The following is a 15704-nucleotide window of genomic DNA, read 5'->3' on the forward strand; positions in this document are numbered from 1 at the left end:
AGAGCCAACCAATTAGCCTTCCTATGTCCCACCCCTTTCCGTTCTGTGCTCCAATAACAATTGAGCAAGCTTGGTGCCCAACAGAAGTTTCTTTTTTTGTTCTATTTATGTGCTCAGCTCCTCATCGAAAACAAATTATGAAGACGGCAGACAGATGTGGTTGAGGGACTTGTAAAAGCGAGGCTTAGCCTCATACATTGTCACAGCTTCATGGACACATTACATTGTAAATAATCACACCTTAAGTTAGCTAATGTTTGCAAAATGCTAGCTAACTAATGTATAGCTACATTGAAAGGAGTCAGCCTAATGCCAGATTATCAACGTCAGGTTAGCTTCCTCCTTATTTCTGTGATATAGAAAAGGACAGATTGGTTGCTGACATGTTTAAGATTATGAACTGTCGCTAGCCCATAAAAGATAAAGGCTAACTTCTTTTCTTTATATTAGCCTATTGCTGTAAGGCTACATGCCACCCACAAGTCATTTTGGTGTTATTTATTTGGATATACACAACATTATTTTAAATATTTACTTCCATCACACACTGTGGTCCTTGCTTTCGGCTTCTTGAAGCCTGAAGCCCAGATATCTAATACATGCTGGAGCACCAAGCTTAAATGGAAATGGCATGTTTCATTTTGTCATGCTTGCCTGACCTAGCAAGAGGTAACTAAGGGGTTTGGGACTTGGGTTGGTAAAGTGCATATTAGTTCTACTAAGAGAGTGAAGAATATGTGCAACAATAGTCCCATTAACCTATTAACGCACTGGAGAAATTAATGTTGGATATAATATCAAGCTTATGAGAGTTTGTCAAAATACAGTATCTGCTCAAAACAATTCAATACTGAATTTTTACAGAAATTTCTCATATTCAGATGGAAGATAAGCCTGAAACATGAAAGAAAAGACAAAAATCAATATCTTCTATACAGGAGGTTCCAGTGCCGAGATTTTATACCTTCGGGCTACCAAGCAAGTATGCTATCCCATTTTATTAACATTACTTCCCACTTTCGCTCCCTGTAGGATCTTCTGTTTCCCAACCAGCCAACGCAGGGAGATAGCCGCGTTTCTGTGTCTGTGAATGGGGAGTTGACCATTTTATCTGTGCAGCGCTCTGATGCTGGGTATTATATCTGCCAAGCCCTCACTGTTGCAGGCAGCATCATGGCCAAGGCTCAGCTGGAGGTAGCAGACGGTAAGGCTGGACACACACATACTAGAATATGAGACCTATGCTTTTTGTTGTTGGTGTTGTTTTGTTACAGTATGTGATTCACCAGCACCACCATGCACTAATGGTAATTATCTTTAAGCATTTTAAAACTACATTCTATTGTTATGTCCTGTTAGGTTAATTACTGTATGCCTCAAAGAAGCACATGCACAGTATTAGTTAATACAAAACATTATTGCATGATTGCATGGCTCAATACACAGGTAATTTCACCAGAATGAAACCATTACTTTTCCTCACATGTATTATCTGGAGGGATTTCTCCAAATAGCTGCTTGTAGCAGAAGCTCCACTGCTTTATATATTGATTTCCTAGAATTATAGACAAAGTATACTATTGCAGTGACAGCAGTTTGCACCAACAACTGCTTTCAACAGCCAGTTTCTTCTTCATGCTCCTGTCATGACATTTTTCAGACCTTAGGCTCTGAAACCGTCAAATGTATTTCACTTAGCTTCCTGAAGCCACAGGTTTGTTTAAGCAGTGTTGTCAGGGTAGCATACTAATAACATGCATTAGATTTTGATAGCCTTGTCATAGCTTTCTGTGTTTGTATTTGATGCATTTTTATTTTGATGCATACTGGGCTTTAAACACACACATAAGCTTGTAGCATTGCCCAGTAAAACAGTGAATATTGGTACATCAGAGGCTTTTCATCTACCCACAATTATAGTTGCAAAGATGCATCTGTATGTTTTAAAAGCCAGTCACCCGCAATCATCCGTTTCATTATCACCTCACTGTGTTACATTTGAATGGTCTGAAAAGACTGAAACTGTGTAAAATAAAACTGTCTCCAAGATGGATAGACACTTAAACTTTTTTCTTTTTTCTTTTTTTTTTGACGAAGCTTTAATGTCAACATTAAGTGCTGAGCCGCTGCCAGCTGGGAGCTGTTTATGCCCTTCTCTCCATTTGTTTCTTAGCTTTTTCTCCCACACATTATTAAATTAACATCTGTTGAAGTGTTTCTGGAGAGGAAATGACTCCTGTTCTGTCACTCAGAAGAGATGGATCAATATCAAAATGTATGGTGCAGAGCAGGAGGGATGGCAGAAATGCAGTTGATTGATGACTGTAAATGAAGAGTTGTTGTGATACCAAGTGAAGTTTTGGAAGCTTGGCATGATGTTTGTGCCATTACTTCAGATTAGGGGGGACCAAGAGGATCCTGCACTGAACTTTCTGAAAGCCCACATATGGACCATTGCTTCAGCCTGGGTGTTGCATCAGATGTATGACTGACAGGCTTTTTAATTATCCAGTTAGACTTGAGAGAATGGTACGTGCTCCAACTTAAAGATGAAGCTAGTGATTCTTGGGCAGAATTAGAGAGCACAGGGCAGTTCTCCTGACCACTGTAAGAACACGGGTATTGCACTCTAATGCACACACACTACTGTGTGTGCGCATTAGTCTTGCAAGCTGAGAAAGGTTGATTGTGAGGATTGAAACAGAGGTATTGTATTTAGCCAGTTTTAGCTGAAGGTTATTTGTAACCCAAACATACTGATAGACACTTACAGTAAGATGCAGCAGATTGTGGTTTGACAATCTTCAGTGGATTTGAAACTGGGTCACCATTAGAATCCATCGTAACTGCTGGGACTCCAAGCTGAAGCAAGATAGACTCTTTTCAAAGCCATATTTCAAGCCTGCAGGGGGTTTGATACTAGATAGATTTTGTGTGTACTATCGCTTCAACAGACTTTCTACGGACACTGAGGAGGCCTGGAGGCTTAAGTGGATACCGGCGTGATGCTGGATTAAAGTGTACAAACCAGAACCTCAAGAGTTACCTTTTAACTCAAGTCTTGTAGTGGTATTTGCAGAGATAGATGCTTAGATTAGATACGCTGATTGAATCAATGTTTCAGTAATCAACATACGCTCAGTAACAGGCATACAACTAGTATTTAGGTCTCCCAACATCACTTTATGCGCAAACCTACTGTAAAATAATTCCGTTTATTTTGCAGCCTCAGCAGCCAGTGGCAGTGATATGTGATAAACAGTCTCGAAAAGCAACATTTATTATTACCCTTGTCACTAAAGCTGTATTGCATTCCTTGCAGGACTACAGCTAAATTAGGAACAGCAATATGATGTTGTCGTTGACTCTCTAATCGCCTGGGGTAATGCTAGCTTGCTATACAGTGGATGTAGTGCTTTCCTGAAAATGCAGTACTGTATGTCTTTAGCCAATATGAAGACATTATATGTACAACTGAGGTTCCCCAAAAAAGACTGATTACTGAAGCTTTTATTTCATGTTCATAACAGTTTCACATACAATAGTGAAATCCTCGTAAAGGCATGTCAGCAACATAGTGTAGATGACATTTATATTGCAGCATAAATGCAAACCGTTCAGCCTCTGTAATCACTGGCATATATCACACATGGTTCTGCTTTCTTTACCTGCACCCTAGTTGTACTCGATTTCTCCGCTATTCTGCTTGAGTTGCCATGTTCCTCATTGTGCTGAAGGAGGTACGATGGAAGATAAGGCAGGGGAAACCTGCTGTAAACACTTGTACAAATGGAGACAGACCTGATAACAGTGGAGAGCAGCAGTGAGGAAATTGGAAGCGGGGGCTAGTTACATGGCCTAGAGAGCTTCAACACTCCAGAAATTACTGTTGCGGAGTGCAGAGGCTGTTTTCTGGGTGATATAACATGCTTTAAAAAGCTTTAAAAGAGATGTATTGTTGTTCTGCTTGGCATGCTAATTCAGAATTTAGTTTTGTGTGTGTGTGCGGGGATGGGTAGGTGTTTTGGGGTGGGGGGGGGGCAGAAGGAGGAGGTACGGCCATGAGTCAGAGTAGGAAGAGAAAAGACGGGCATGAATGTGTTGAGAGGTGTTACAAAGAAGGTATGGTAATTAGCACCACGGGTGAAGCATCGTTAATCCTCACCTAGTAATTAAAGCTCAAAGGTGTGATGCAGTGCCATGAGCACACTGCCTGACTGTGGAGAAAGCTCACAAAACAGTCACTTTCTCTCACAACAAATCCATCAGATTGAACCCTAACATCTTGGGCCTGCAGTCACTAATGCAATTACTGCAATCACAAATTAACACCTTGTGATAAGGTCATGTGTTTTTTCTTTCTAAATCAGGCAAAATCTAACCAGTTAAAGAGAGAGTCATTGCTACATGCCAAGATGATGACATCAAAATTACAGTGCTAAAAACATATGTTCAAAAATAACACCTATTCCTTGATTCTTATCTCTAGCCCTGAAGGACCGCCCTCCACCCATTATCCGGCAGGGCCCTTCCAACCAAACGCAGGCACTGGGAGGTGTGTCCCTACTTAGGTGTCAGGCATCAGGGGACCCAGAGCCTACAGTCACCTGGCGAAAGAATGGGGCCAGTCTGCTTGGAAAGGACCCGCGATTTTCCCTGCTGGAGCATGGCAGCCTTCAAATCCAGAATACCAAGGTGGGTTAAAGTTGATTAGAGAGAGATGCACATGTGAGTTAGAATGTAGAATTGCACATGTAGCATTAGATGGCACAATGACCTACTGGTTATGTACTGTATAGAATTAAAGGATTTTTTTTTTCTTTTGCAACTTGGGTCTTACTTTTATAAATTTGGCCATCAACTCTACATTGTGCTCACTAAAGTAACTGCGCACAGCCTAACAGTGGTGGTCGATGGTAGCCTGAGTGTCAGACTGAAGCTTGCAGAACCTTCAGTCTGACATCGCCTCCATTGAAGGCGATTTACAAGGGGGAGGGAATTTGATTTTTCCCTAACCAATTAGTAGAGATCAACGACTCACCCAGAATCTGACGTCATTAGTATCCATGCCTCTGGGGTGCCGAAAACAAGCGAGCATTGCCCGTTTAAAATGTCTCTGTCTTCGTGCATCGCTGTTAAATCCAGTTTAGCAGCTTCCTTAATTTGGTCCTCCATTAACGCGAGTAGTGGCGAAAATACCTCGATAGCATCGTTAATGTGGTCTGTAGGATCTGTAGCGGTCGCCATTAGCGTGGCGCTGATTGGTTAATTGCTAGACGCGCCCCCACCCCCGGCGTTCATTGGTCCTTCCATCGTTTGGACGAGATAAATCGCAAATTCATTGCAGTATGCCAGACCAGAGATGCAAGCCTACTCAGTTGAGTGGGCAGGGTCTACGGTCTGGAACCAGGCTAGGTTGATGGGGAGAATCCTTTTTGGGTAGCAAGGGATTTTTTTCAGTGCAGTACTGGAAGTGGACACTAGAAAAGATTAGAAGCAAGGCTGAACTGCCTTCTGTGGGGCCTTGGCCAATATTGTTGCACTTCCCTAAAATCTGAGATTCAAACGTCCCCGGACAAGCTTAGATTAGGTACGCCAAAAATACGAAAGCTAATCACTTATTAATACAAAAAAGCACATATGGATAAGGGAACAGACTTAGATGTTTAACATTTACATAAGACATAAGCGCAGAAGGGACTTATCAGTACAGAGAGCAAGAGTTAGCGTTAGTTTTGACAGCAAACATGGGGTAGGTGTACATTGGACTCTAGAGCTTCCTTCAACTATCTACCAAAAACCCATCATAGCAGATAATATTGTGTGTTTTGACAACCACTAAAGCTCAGTCAGTCTCTGCCAGTTGCAATCTAACAAACATCATAAACGAATAAAGGATGTTTACTACTAGGGTTGCAGCAGTATACCGCTTTCAAGGTATACCATGATATGAAAATTGATGGTTATCCCACAGCATACATTTTCTTATCTAGGATATTGGCCAAAAAATGCAACTGGATGGAGAAGCTCACCTTTCTTTCACTTATTTTCAAAAGAGAGACTTTTACACATACTTCCATTTTAAAAGAAAAAAAATTGTTTCCAGTTTCAGTTGTAGTAATAAAACATTTGTTCAACCAAAAATAACCCTGCTGTTTTCAGTCTCTTAAGCATCAGTCTGACTGATAATAATAATTCTGTTATATGAGATACCATGCAACCACTATATTTTCTGAGACGGTTGTGTTACTGTGAAAATCTCGTACCATTGCAACCTTTTTTACTACAATAAGCACGACCAACTTCTGCTAGGCCTGTGTCTGCTGGTTGCTGTTTTTGGTGCACAACACATTCCTCATCTGAGTGTGGGTCTGACAGAGGCTCAAACATGTATGGCTGAATCTCTCTGATGTTTCCTCTAGCGCTAACACTAGTCATGGGTCAAGCGGTCATCAATCTAGCCCTACTAGCACCGTGAGAAAGTGGCGGAGGCCAGATTCAGAATTACTTAATGACGGAGAAGATCTGCTACCAGTCCCTTTTCAGATATTTTTTAAAACTATTATGTTGGAAAGCTGTGTTGAACAAAATATTAATAAATGAATTTGTGTTTTTACGTACTTTAAATCATGTCTGGAGGGGGAGTTAAAGCTTTTACCAAATTTCTCTTCCTATTTTCTGTACCTGAAATGGAACTCGTAGCAATCAAGTTTTACTGGCGATGGTTCTATCAGGACCTGAGGATTAATTAATAAAAACAAAGGATTGTTAATTAGTCTTTGAGAGAATGTTTTACCCCAAAATGAAAATAGTCATTTTCTGCAGCACCAAATCAGTTGAATCTCCCTATGATGGGTGCCTGCAAAAAATCACACTATGCACACATTTTGCATTCTACTTACATGTAGTCTATACAGTGCAATGTGGTGTTTCTCTTCAGTGGGAAAGGATCCTATTTGTCTGTATTTTATTATTTTTGATTGAATCTACATGTATCGCACATTCATTCATCCACATGAAACGCAGAACCTTAAAACCCACATGTCTAGTAATGTTTTTGTGTTTGTACTTCTCCATTGCATGTGAAAGAGGAAAGAGAAATTCTCTCATCTGCCAGCTGATTTCAGCTGAATGTAATTCAAATGGACAAATGCAGTCGGGTTGCTTTTAAAAGATGAATGGCGAGTATTGATTTTTATGAGCTGTTAAACGCTGCTATTTAGTCTGAATCTCTGAGGCAGCAGTTAGACTCAAGGTTTCAAGGACAGGGACAAGTGAGAGGAGTCTAAAAGGGGTAATATAATGGAGGAAGTGCAATATACAGTGTCCTGTCACAGTGTCAAAGTGCTTTTCCTGTGTCACTTTCTTCTACTCTCTCTTGAGAGATAGCATAGTTGTGAGCGGCTCCAAAGGCATTGCCAATATAAAATAGATTGTCATATCTCTTATTCCCTGTGTCAGCACTGATGATGATAATGTTGATGGCTCTGGAAAGAGGGGGTGACTATTATTGGAGCAAATCAATTAAGAAAATGAATGTAAGCTCTTACTGGGATCTTTTTTTTCACTGGCTGGTGTTAAAGTTTCCTCATCCACTCTCCGGCTTTTCTCCAGCCAAATGCAGGCCAGTGGAGGTTAATGCATTTTTACTGTACTACTAGCTGTGAACCTCCTTCTAAAGCCCAGAGTGACGTAAGAGCTTGTAGAAACCATCTGGGATCAGAGTTACAAAGACTACTAGATTCAGTCGAACACAGCATCAGAGCACAGCCTGAAAACTGTATTATCTGTATTACAGAGAAAATCTTTATGGGTCAGTTTCATACAGACAGCTTCACCTAACTCTAACCAGCCTGTTAAAGTTGTCATGCTGCAGATTAAATGGGAGCTTGTTTGAGCCTTAAAGAAGTCTTTAACTGCTGGAAAGATGGTCTTTTCATAAAACCCAAGCTGTCTATGCAGTAGAAAGTCACAAATAGTTTTGAAGCTGGTGCTACATGACCAGATAAAACAGATGAAAAGGACTGTGCCATTTACTTTCTCTCAAAAGGTGAAAAAAACCTACAAGTACCAGAATGCACTGGACCAATAAATGCTCCAACTGGTGGGTGACATAATGCAAGCATGGCTATTTTCACCATGTAGGTATAGCTGTGGCTGGAGCAGGCCCCCATGAAGTGCACCAGGCTTCAGAGACAATATTCGAAGCGACCAAATAGTGAAATCACAACTCTGGAGTCTGTCACGTGATGCCCTCTGCCCATAGACTTATATTGGAAAAGAGTCACCTGTAAATTAGTGGATACATTTTTTCGCCCCCTGATCAGCCCCCTTCACTCCTTGGTCCAGATGCAGAAGCCCTGAAGAAAATGCTAAGTTAGCACATAGCTAGCTATGAACTGTTAGCTTAAAAGAAAGACAGCTAGGGTAAGAGTAAGGGTTTCATTTAGCCACCTATAAGGTGGATCACGTTTTTACTTATGATTAATAAATTAAATGAATACAGTGGATAATGGCTACATTTGGCCTCAATGTCATGTTGAAGCAGGGTTTGATTAACCATTGTGTAAGTCATAGACCGCGGAACCAGGGGGGCCAGGGAGGCCATGGCCCGGGTAACTTTTGTACTCTGACATAGAGGGCTGCATTGGGATTGGGTCCCGCGGGTCCCCATTAAACAGTAGAAGAAGAAGAAAAAGAAGAAGAAGAAGAAGAAGATGTAGCCTAGCGACAGGATGTCAACACAGGAACTTGGTGCACATGCATGAGCGTTTCCACTCCATATTTATTCATAAATGGACGAATATGCCCTGAACCAGCTTTCATACCAATTTGCCGCTTGCTCCACCTGTCTGTCTGTCTGTCTGTCTGTCTGTCTGTGTGTCTGTGTGTGAGTCTGTCTGTCTGTCTGTCAGCTCCATCTGTCATGAGGCAAACATGAAACATGCAGTTTATTGTGTTTCAGCGGCGACGAGCTGTCATTACGAGCGACTATTACGCACATCTGCACGCTCTTTATAACTCACTGTGTGAACCTATGTTGCATAATAAAGATTTGCCCCCTCGTAATTTTTAACCGCTCCCTCAGTAACTTCATCCTGGCGCCGGGCTTGGCTTAACCTCAATCACTGTGTGATTATATAAAGGTAGAAAAATAAATAAATACAGAGGAGGAGAATAGAATATGAAACAGCCTTTATTTCATTAAAAACTAAATGAAAACAACGAAATAGGAGCGCTATTCCTGACCAGTGCATCAAAAGACATGCAGGCCGGGGAAACGAAACAAACAACCCCATGAATCTCTTTATTAATAGCCTATAAAATGATGTTTTTTCTCCTGCGGGATGGGAGAAGACACAAAATCAATGCATCTCTATTATTGTGCGGGCATAAATTCTCAGAGTTTTGCGGGAGCGGGCGGGAGTGGACATACACATTGCGGGCGGTAATGGTCAGAAATTCAGCGTTCTGGTTACTTTTCAGTAACTGCGCAGCTGCATTTGTTTTGTTGTTGGGTGTGTGTGTGTGTGTGTGTGTGTGTGCGGCTCTGCACATCAGTCTGATATGAGTGCTGACTTGTGATGATAATGAATATGATGTTGATTTAGATTCAAGGCAGAAAGATGAGTTGTGGTTGTGGACTGGATGTACTTTGTTGTTTGCTATAGTTTCATCTGTGCGTTTATGTGTAAATAGGCTTGGCCTGTTGTGTGTGAATGTTAGAGTGGGATCAGAGGGGTTAATCTAAGCAAGCCTGTGTTCGTGTTCATGTGTGTACTGTAGATGTGACTGTGTGGCGTTGGAATAAAAAAAGTGCTCCGCAATGTTATTTAATACATCAGTAATATATTGTTTCAATGCATATGCCCCCCCCCCGACCCCCTCCGCGTGACTTGAAATTATAGCCCCCCCTTGTTCAGATGTGTTCCGCGGTCCATGGTTTAGGTGCTTTTGTCTTGTAATGGTGGTGGGCACATTTTTTATGGGTGTGTCATGTAGCCTTCAAATGGAATGTGGCCGTAACTATACATGCCTTCGCTAGCCTGGAAATCCAGACTCAAATCTAGAAAGATTTTGAGTCTGGCCCTCACTGATACACCCTACGTACCCAAAGGGCGGCACTAACTGAGGCATATTAAAAGCCACCGCACACAATTGGATAGCATGATAGCCAATCAGAGCAAAACATAAGGTGATGTATTCATTGCAGTAAGCCCCATTGGTTTGCCGAATAGTGGGACTAACTGATATATTATGATTTTGCCATATCCTGTCAGCAAAACGGCAAAAACGTGGAAGTGAAGGCTTCTAGGGCAGTCTTCTCTTCCTCTCTCAAGGAAAAAGATAAGTGTAGTTGGCTTAGCGTTTCTTCCAAAGCTAAATTGAATGGATGCGGTCCTTTGGCAGCTGCCATCTTGGCTGTTTACTTTTTTCGACTCTTTTCTACAGCGTAGTGCTTTCCTCATCATGTTACACCCGCCCAGAGCCCGACTCTGTCAGATAGACTGATCTGATTGGTCCGATGGCCATTCAACGAGCTCTGCTCGTCGGGGCCAGATCCCCATGCAGAGCAAATTCGAATTTGCTAGGGGCGGGGCATCTGGATTTCCAGGTTATGCCTTTGCTTTACACAGGAAACAGTATGGCAGCCGGCTGGTGACATATGTCTCGAATTATGTTTGGTCTGATTTTGAGAGAAGGACAGATCAGGGTGGCTCACTCGCTTAATCCGCTTGTATAATGTTCCTCCGTAGTGGGGGGCACAGGAAAATGGGGTTACACACTCTGTAGTTTGAGCAACAGCCCAAAAACCCAGTGAAAATCTGCTTGAAATATGTCATCTGGAGGATTTGAGCTTCAAGATGAGGAGGGAGATTTTTTTCAAAAAAAATGCAAAAAAGAAAGTAGCAGGGGGATATGGGTGCTGGTAAGATAAACAGAGTTTTACCATAGTTCATTTACATATACAACCCACATTGTTACAGTACAAAGCTGGTTGAACAATGGTAAAGTATCCCTTTAATGAAATTACAATGATCTGTCCTCCTCAGATGTCTGATGTGGGGTTGTACACCTGTGTTGCCACCAGCTCCAGTGGAGAAACGTCATGGAGTGCCTACTTGGATGTTAGAGGTCTGCCTCAGTAGAAATAATTAATATGAAACATTAATATAATTTCATGCATATTAAGCACAACATTGTTTGCAATTTTTCGTGTTTGCAGGTATTCATTTTGTCTCTCTACGTTTCCTCCTTTGTCAGACTCCACTGACCTCGTAGACTTCATGTCTCACAACGCCACAGCTCTCCCAGGGCCCCCCTCCAAGCCAGAGGTCACTGATGTTACCAAGAGCAGTATCTCGTTGTCATGGGAACCAGGGCCAGAGGCAGGCTCTCCAGTGTCCTCCTATGTCATCGAGGCTTTTGGGTATGTCTGTGACCTATGGCTTCCAGCTACATTTAGTGACCCCAAACTTTCATGGCAGTTGTGGGTGATTCTGTGGGCATTGAATCAACTCAGGGCAGTTTCATGCTGAATATTCTGGATGGCCCATCTCTTATAGTTATACATTTCATTTTACAAGAGTGAAAACCATTTTAGTATTTAAATTTGAATGCTAATTATTTGGCAAGTAAAAGCCCACTTCATGCAGGAAATGACTGGCATGTGAGAATTAGCTTTTTTTCTTTTCTCACCAAATAGACTAAAAGAAAGGACTACAAAGGCGTAGAGTGACTGTTACCCTGATTAGTCTTTTTGACGATGACAGGAAGTATTTCTAAAGATTTCATAAGTGTGTATGGCATGTCATTGCTGCGTGATTTTGCTTCCAGTCTTTTACAGCTCGGTCTACTAGTGTTGCCCCAAATAAACTGTCTAAATTACCTCTATAGAAATGAAAAGATTATCCTAATTAATTCGATTTAATCATCCTCTCTCTACAGTCAGTCGGTGAGTAACAGCTGGCAGACAGTGGCAGACCATGTGAAGTCCACAGAGTTCACAGTCAAGGACCTACGACCCAATACTGTCTACCTGTTCATCATCAGGGCAGTCAATGCTCAAGGGCTTGGGGACCCCAGCCCTATGTCTGAGCCTGTCAGGACCCAAGGTACAGAAATAAGAATGTATTATAATGATTTTTTTGTGATAGGTATCAATATTCCATGTCACATGTCTACATTTCTCTCTCTCTCTCTCTCTCTCTCTCTCTCTCTCTCCCTCTTCCAGACATTAGTCCCACAGCACAGGGAGTAGACCATCGTCGCGTGCAGAAGGAGCTGGGGGATGTGGTGGTCAGCATGCATAACCCTGTGGTCCTCAGCTCCACTTCAGTGCAGGTCACATGGACTGTGAGTGCTTATATAACATTTTATAATGTATGGTGATTTATAGTAGTTTTACCATCAGAGCAGAAAAGCAGATCTTTCCTAAGCTTGTTTGGGAACTTTATACTTGGCATGTCACTATGTTTTGGATTAGCTGGCGCACAGACGGAGTAAACATTGACGGATGGCTACACATTCATAGTCTGAGCAGCTGGTGCTCCATCAATTTCGAATGGTTTGAGGTGATGCAGGAATCAAGACTAATGTTTCTATTCAGGACAAATACATCACCATTAAGTGCTACATGTGTCACTTCTGGAGGCAGTTTACAGTCAGTCCTTTATCTGGGAAATGTCCTGTCTGTTGGCAAGGTGTCCCCATTGCCTGCTGCTGTAGGTTAATGACACACCTAGGATGGGCATACTCTAGTCTGCTATTTCATGCTCGTCTGTACGACAACCATATACTGTAATGCTGCTTGCAGCCTGACACAGTGACAGGATAAACCTATGTTTGTGGACGATCTGAATGGCTACATGGACGTTATTTCACCAGGCTCCATTTGTGCGAAAAACACTCATTCATTACCCAATGTCAAGCAAAAGTGTCTGTATTAAAGTGGTTTGTGTGCACTATTGGATTTTGTCTGAAGTCTTTGTTGCCCTGTTCATGTCCCATGGGAACAGCTGCACGTATGTCTATTTCCAGTTTGGAGTTTCATATCTCAGTAAAGTTTAATTGGACAATCTGCTACTTTGCTAAATGTCAGGTGTCCAAACAGAGTTACTCAACAAAGTGTCCCTCACTTAGTTCTAACAGGAGCCTAGTATGTTCCCAGGGTTCTATGTTGCCAAAGCTTTATGTTCCCAAGGTCCTATGTTCCCAGGGTCCTATGTTTCCAAGGTCCTATGTTCCCAGGGTCCTATGTTTCCAAGGTTCTATGTTACCAGGGTCCTGTGTTTCCAGGGTCCTATGTTCCCACTGTGCTTTGCTACCAGGATCCCATGTTCCGAAGGTCTTATGTTTCCCAGGTCCTGGGATTCCAGGGTTCAGTCTTTCCACTGTCATATTTTCCTAAATTTCTATAATCCCAAGGTTCTGTATTCTCAGGGTCGTATATTTCCATGGTCCTATGTTCCTAAGTTCCTATATTTCCAAGTCCTATGTTCCCAGGGTCCTGTGTACCCAAGGCTCTATGTTCCAAGGGTTCTATGTCTCCAAGAACCTATGTTCCTAAGGTCATATATTCCCAAGGTCCTATGTTCCTGAGGGCCTGTGTTCCCAAGGTCCAGTACAGTTCAGATTCATTATTATTGTCCCCTTTATCAGTTCTGGGACTGTCTTCGAAGACAATAGGAAAGTGGACACAGACAAGGGTAATTTGTTTTGATCCATGGCCTCAACCATGTAAATTCAAATTCTATGTTCAAGTAACATAGGAAAACAAAAACATGAGTGGCTCTACGTTGTGTGTTTATAGGGCTTTTAGAGTCAAAAATCATTTTGTTAATAAAGTTGGAGTGAGGACACAAAGAGAGAGAGGAGTGTAGGGGAAGGAAAGAGATTCAACCTATTTTGACTGGTGTGATGATAAACAGCTGCTTTATATCACTTGTAAAAGCCTTCTCTTGCTTCTGCGCTTGTTAACAAGCCATTACTATGACTTGTATGTGTTACATATTTTACTCTTCCCCTGAAATGCACCAGCAAAGAAGAAAAAAAAATCTGGCTATTTTGATCCAGTGTTTTGAGTCCAAATTGTGCTGAAGGTCTGACTCGGGGGTGCTGTTCAGCTTTGGCAAATACACTACAGCTCTCTTCATGTGGTTTCTTGCCTCTCTGCTGCTAATTAAACTGTATGATTAACTAAGCGTGCATTGTCACTGACAGAGGACACAAAGTGAATGCTGATCCACAGCTCCAAAGCAGTTTACACACAGATGTACGCCACCTCCCACATCATTACCGTACAGCATGTCTTCATCCCACTCTCTCTCCTTCTCCTCTCCTTGCAGGTGGAGAATCCATCCCAGTTTATTCAAGGCTACCGCGTTCTGTACCGGCAGACGTCAGGGCTGCCCTCCCCAGGGCCATGGCAGATAGAGGACTTGAAGGTCGCCTCGGAGAGGGACATAACTCTCGCCGGTCTGAAGAAAGGCATAGTCTATGAGATTAAAGTGCGGCCATACTTCAATGAGTTCCAGGGTGCAGACAGTGAATCCATGACAGCACGCACCATGGAAGAAGGTAAGCGACAAATTAATTCACATTTCTGACAAAAGTCAATTTCTCTGCTAACTTTATGTTGCAAGGAATGTAAGATTTAGTTACTTACGCATGAGAGAAATGCTCTTGTGTAAATGGTTCTACCTACATTTATGTTTAGTTGCTGCTAGTAATGGCTTCATGGCTAGATAGTAACGGATAATGGCATTTCAAGTACACCCGCCCACACATGCATGCTGCTGCAGTGCCATGTCCCCTGTGTGCAAAAACAGGTTTCCCAGACAGCGCAGTGGGGGTCTGTGACAAGCCTGGGCCTCAGTGGGTTGGTGGGCAGAGGGGGGGGGCAGAAACTGTCTCCTTTGGCATAAGCTCAACTCTCTCTCTACTCCTCTGTGGACCCCTGCTGCCATGTGTTCGTCACACACCAACCAGATCTGCGTGATATGACCACCCATCTACCAACACGCACACACACAGTTCCAATCTCCAATTTATTGGAGTTAACACTTCTTGGTGTTGTTCTTGCCCTCCTATTATGCAGGTCAAACAATTAGCTACTGATTCTTCTTAGGTTAAAAATATAATTTGTAACTTTTCCCCCATTAAAATGTCAAAAAAGACTAGACCAATGTTGTATATTTTGTTGAGTTGTGTATAGTATTTATAATATTACGCAAATTTTTGCAATAGTTTTCAAAACCAGAGAAATCTGTAATTTTAATGAAAGACGCAGACCATGTATGTCACCTGAAGCTGTCATACTTTGAATTTTTATACAGTTTTAAGCTACATTTTTATGGTACTTTTTTTAGATTTTGGTTGTTTTTAACTACATGCTTTAACAGGATGAAGGATCTCAAGTAATCAGAGAAAACTGGGCTACAGTCCCTGCTGTGCCAAACAGCATTGGAGAAAGTGTATATACACTAAATTTAGTGTTTTTACTGGTTTAAAGCAGTGGCTCCATTTGTTTTGTGGGAAGAGGAGACCTCAGTTGATATTCAGCCCCCAGTAAAAACCTCCTTAACTTCTGGATCTTAAATTATTAGAGAAAAAATGTGAGCACACATTAGCACGAGCTGGACTAGCAACCCCTCCACTATGAGCCAAACAGCTTTGCAGAAACACAGATTTTTAACAAGAAA

At 42.0% G+C, this 15704-nt stretch overlaps 1 protein-coding gene across 3 annotated transcripts in view; it reads left to right on the forward strand.

Moving 5' to 3' along the window:
- Positions 1–15704, forward strand: part of LOC125897748 (roundabout homolog 2-like) — a 124099-nt gene that overhangs the window by 85560 nt on the left and 22835 nt on the right. For all 3 annotated transcript variants that reach the window (XM_049591089.1, XM_049591087.1, XM_049591088.1), the window contains 7 exons: positions 1033–1204; positions 4490–4695; positions 11055–11136; positions 11266–11431; positions 11950–12116; positions 12236–12357; positions 14349–14580. In XM_049591089.1, coding sequence (XP_049447046.1) covers positions 1033–1204; positions 4490–4695; positions 11055–11136; positions 11266–11431; positions 11950–12116; positions 12236–12357; positions 14349–14580 — 1147 coding nt within the window. The remainder of the gene's footprint in view (positions 1–1032; positions 1205–4489; positions 4696–11054; positions 11137–11265; positions 11432–11949; positions 12117–12235; positions 12358–14348; positions 14581–15704) is intronic.

This window comes from Epinephelus fuscoguttatus, linkage group LG12, assembly GCF_011397635.1.
Source record: "Epinephelus fuscoguttatus linkage group LG12, E.fuscoguttatus.final_Chr_v1".
NCBI lineage: Eukaryota > Metazoa > Chordata > Actinopteri > Perciformes > Serranidae > Epinephelus > Epinephelus fuscoguttatus.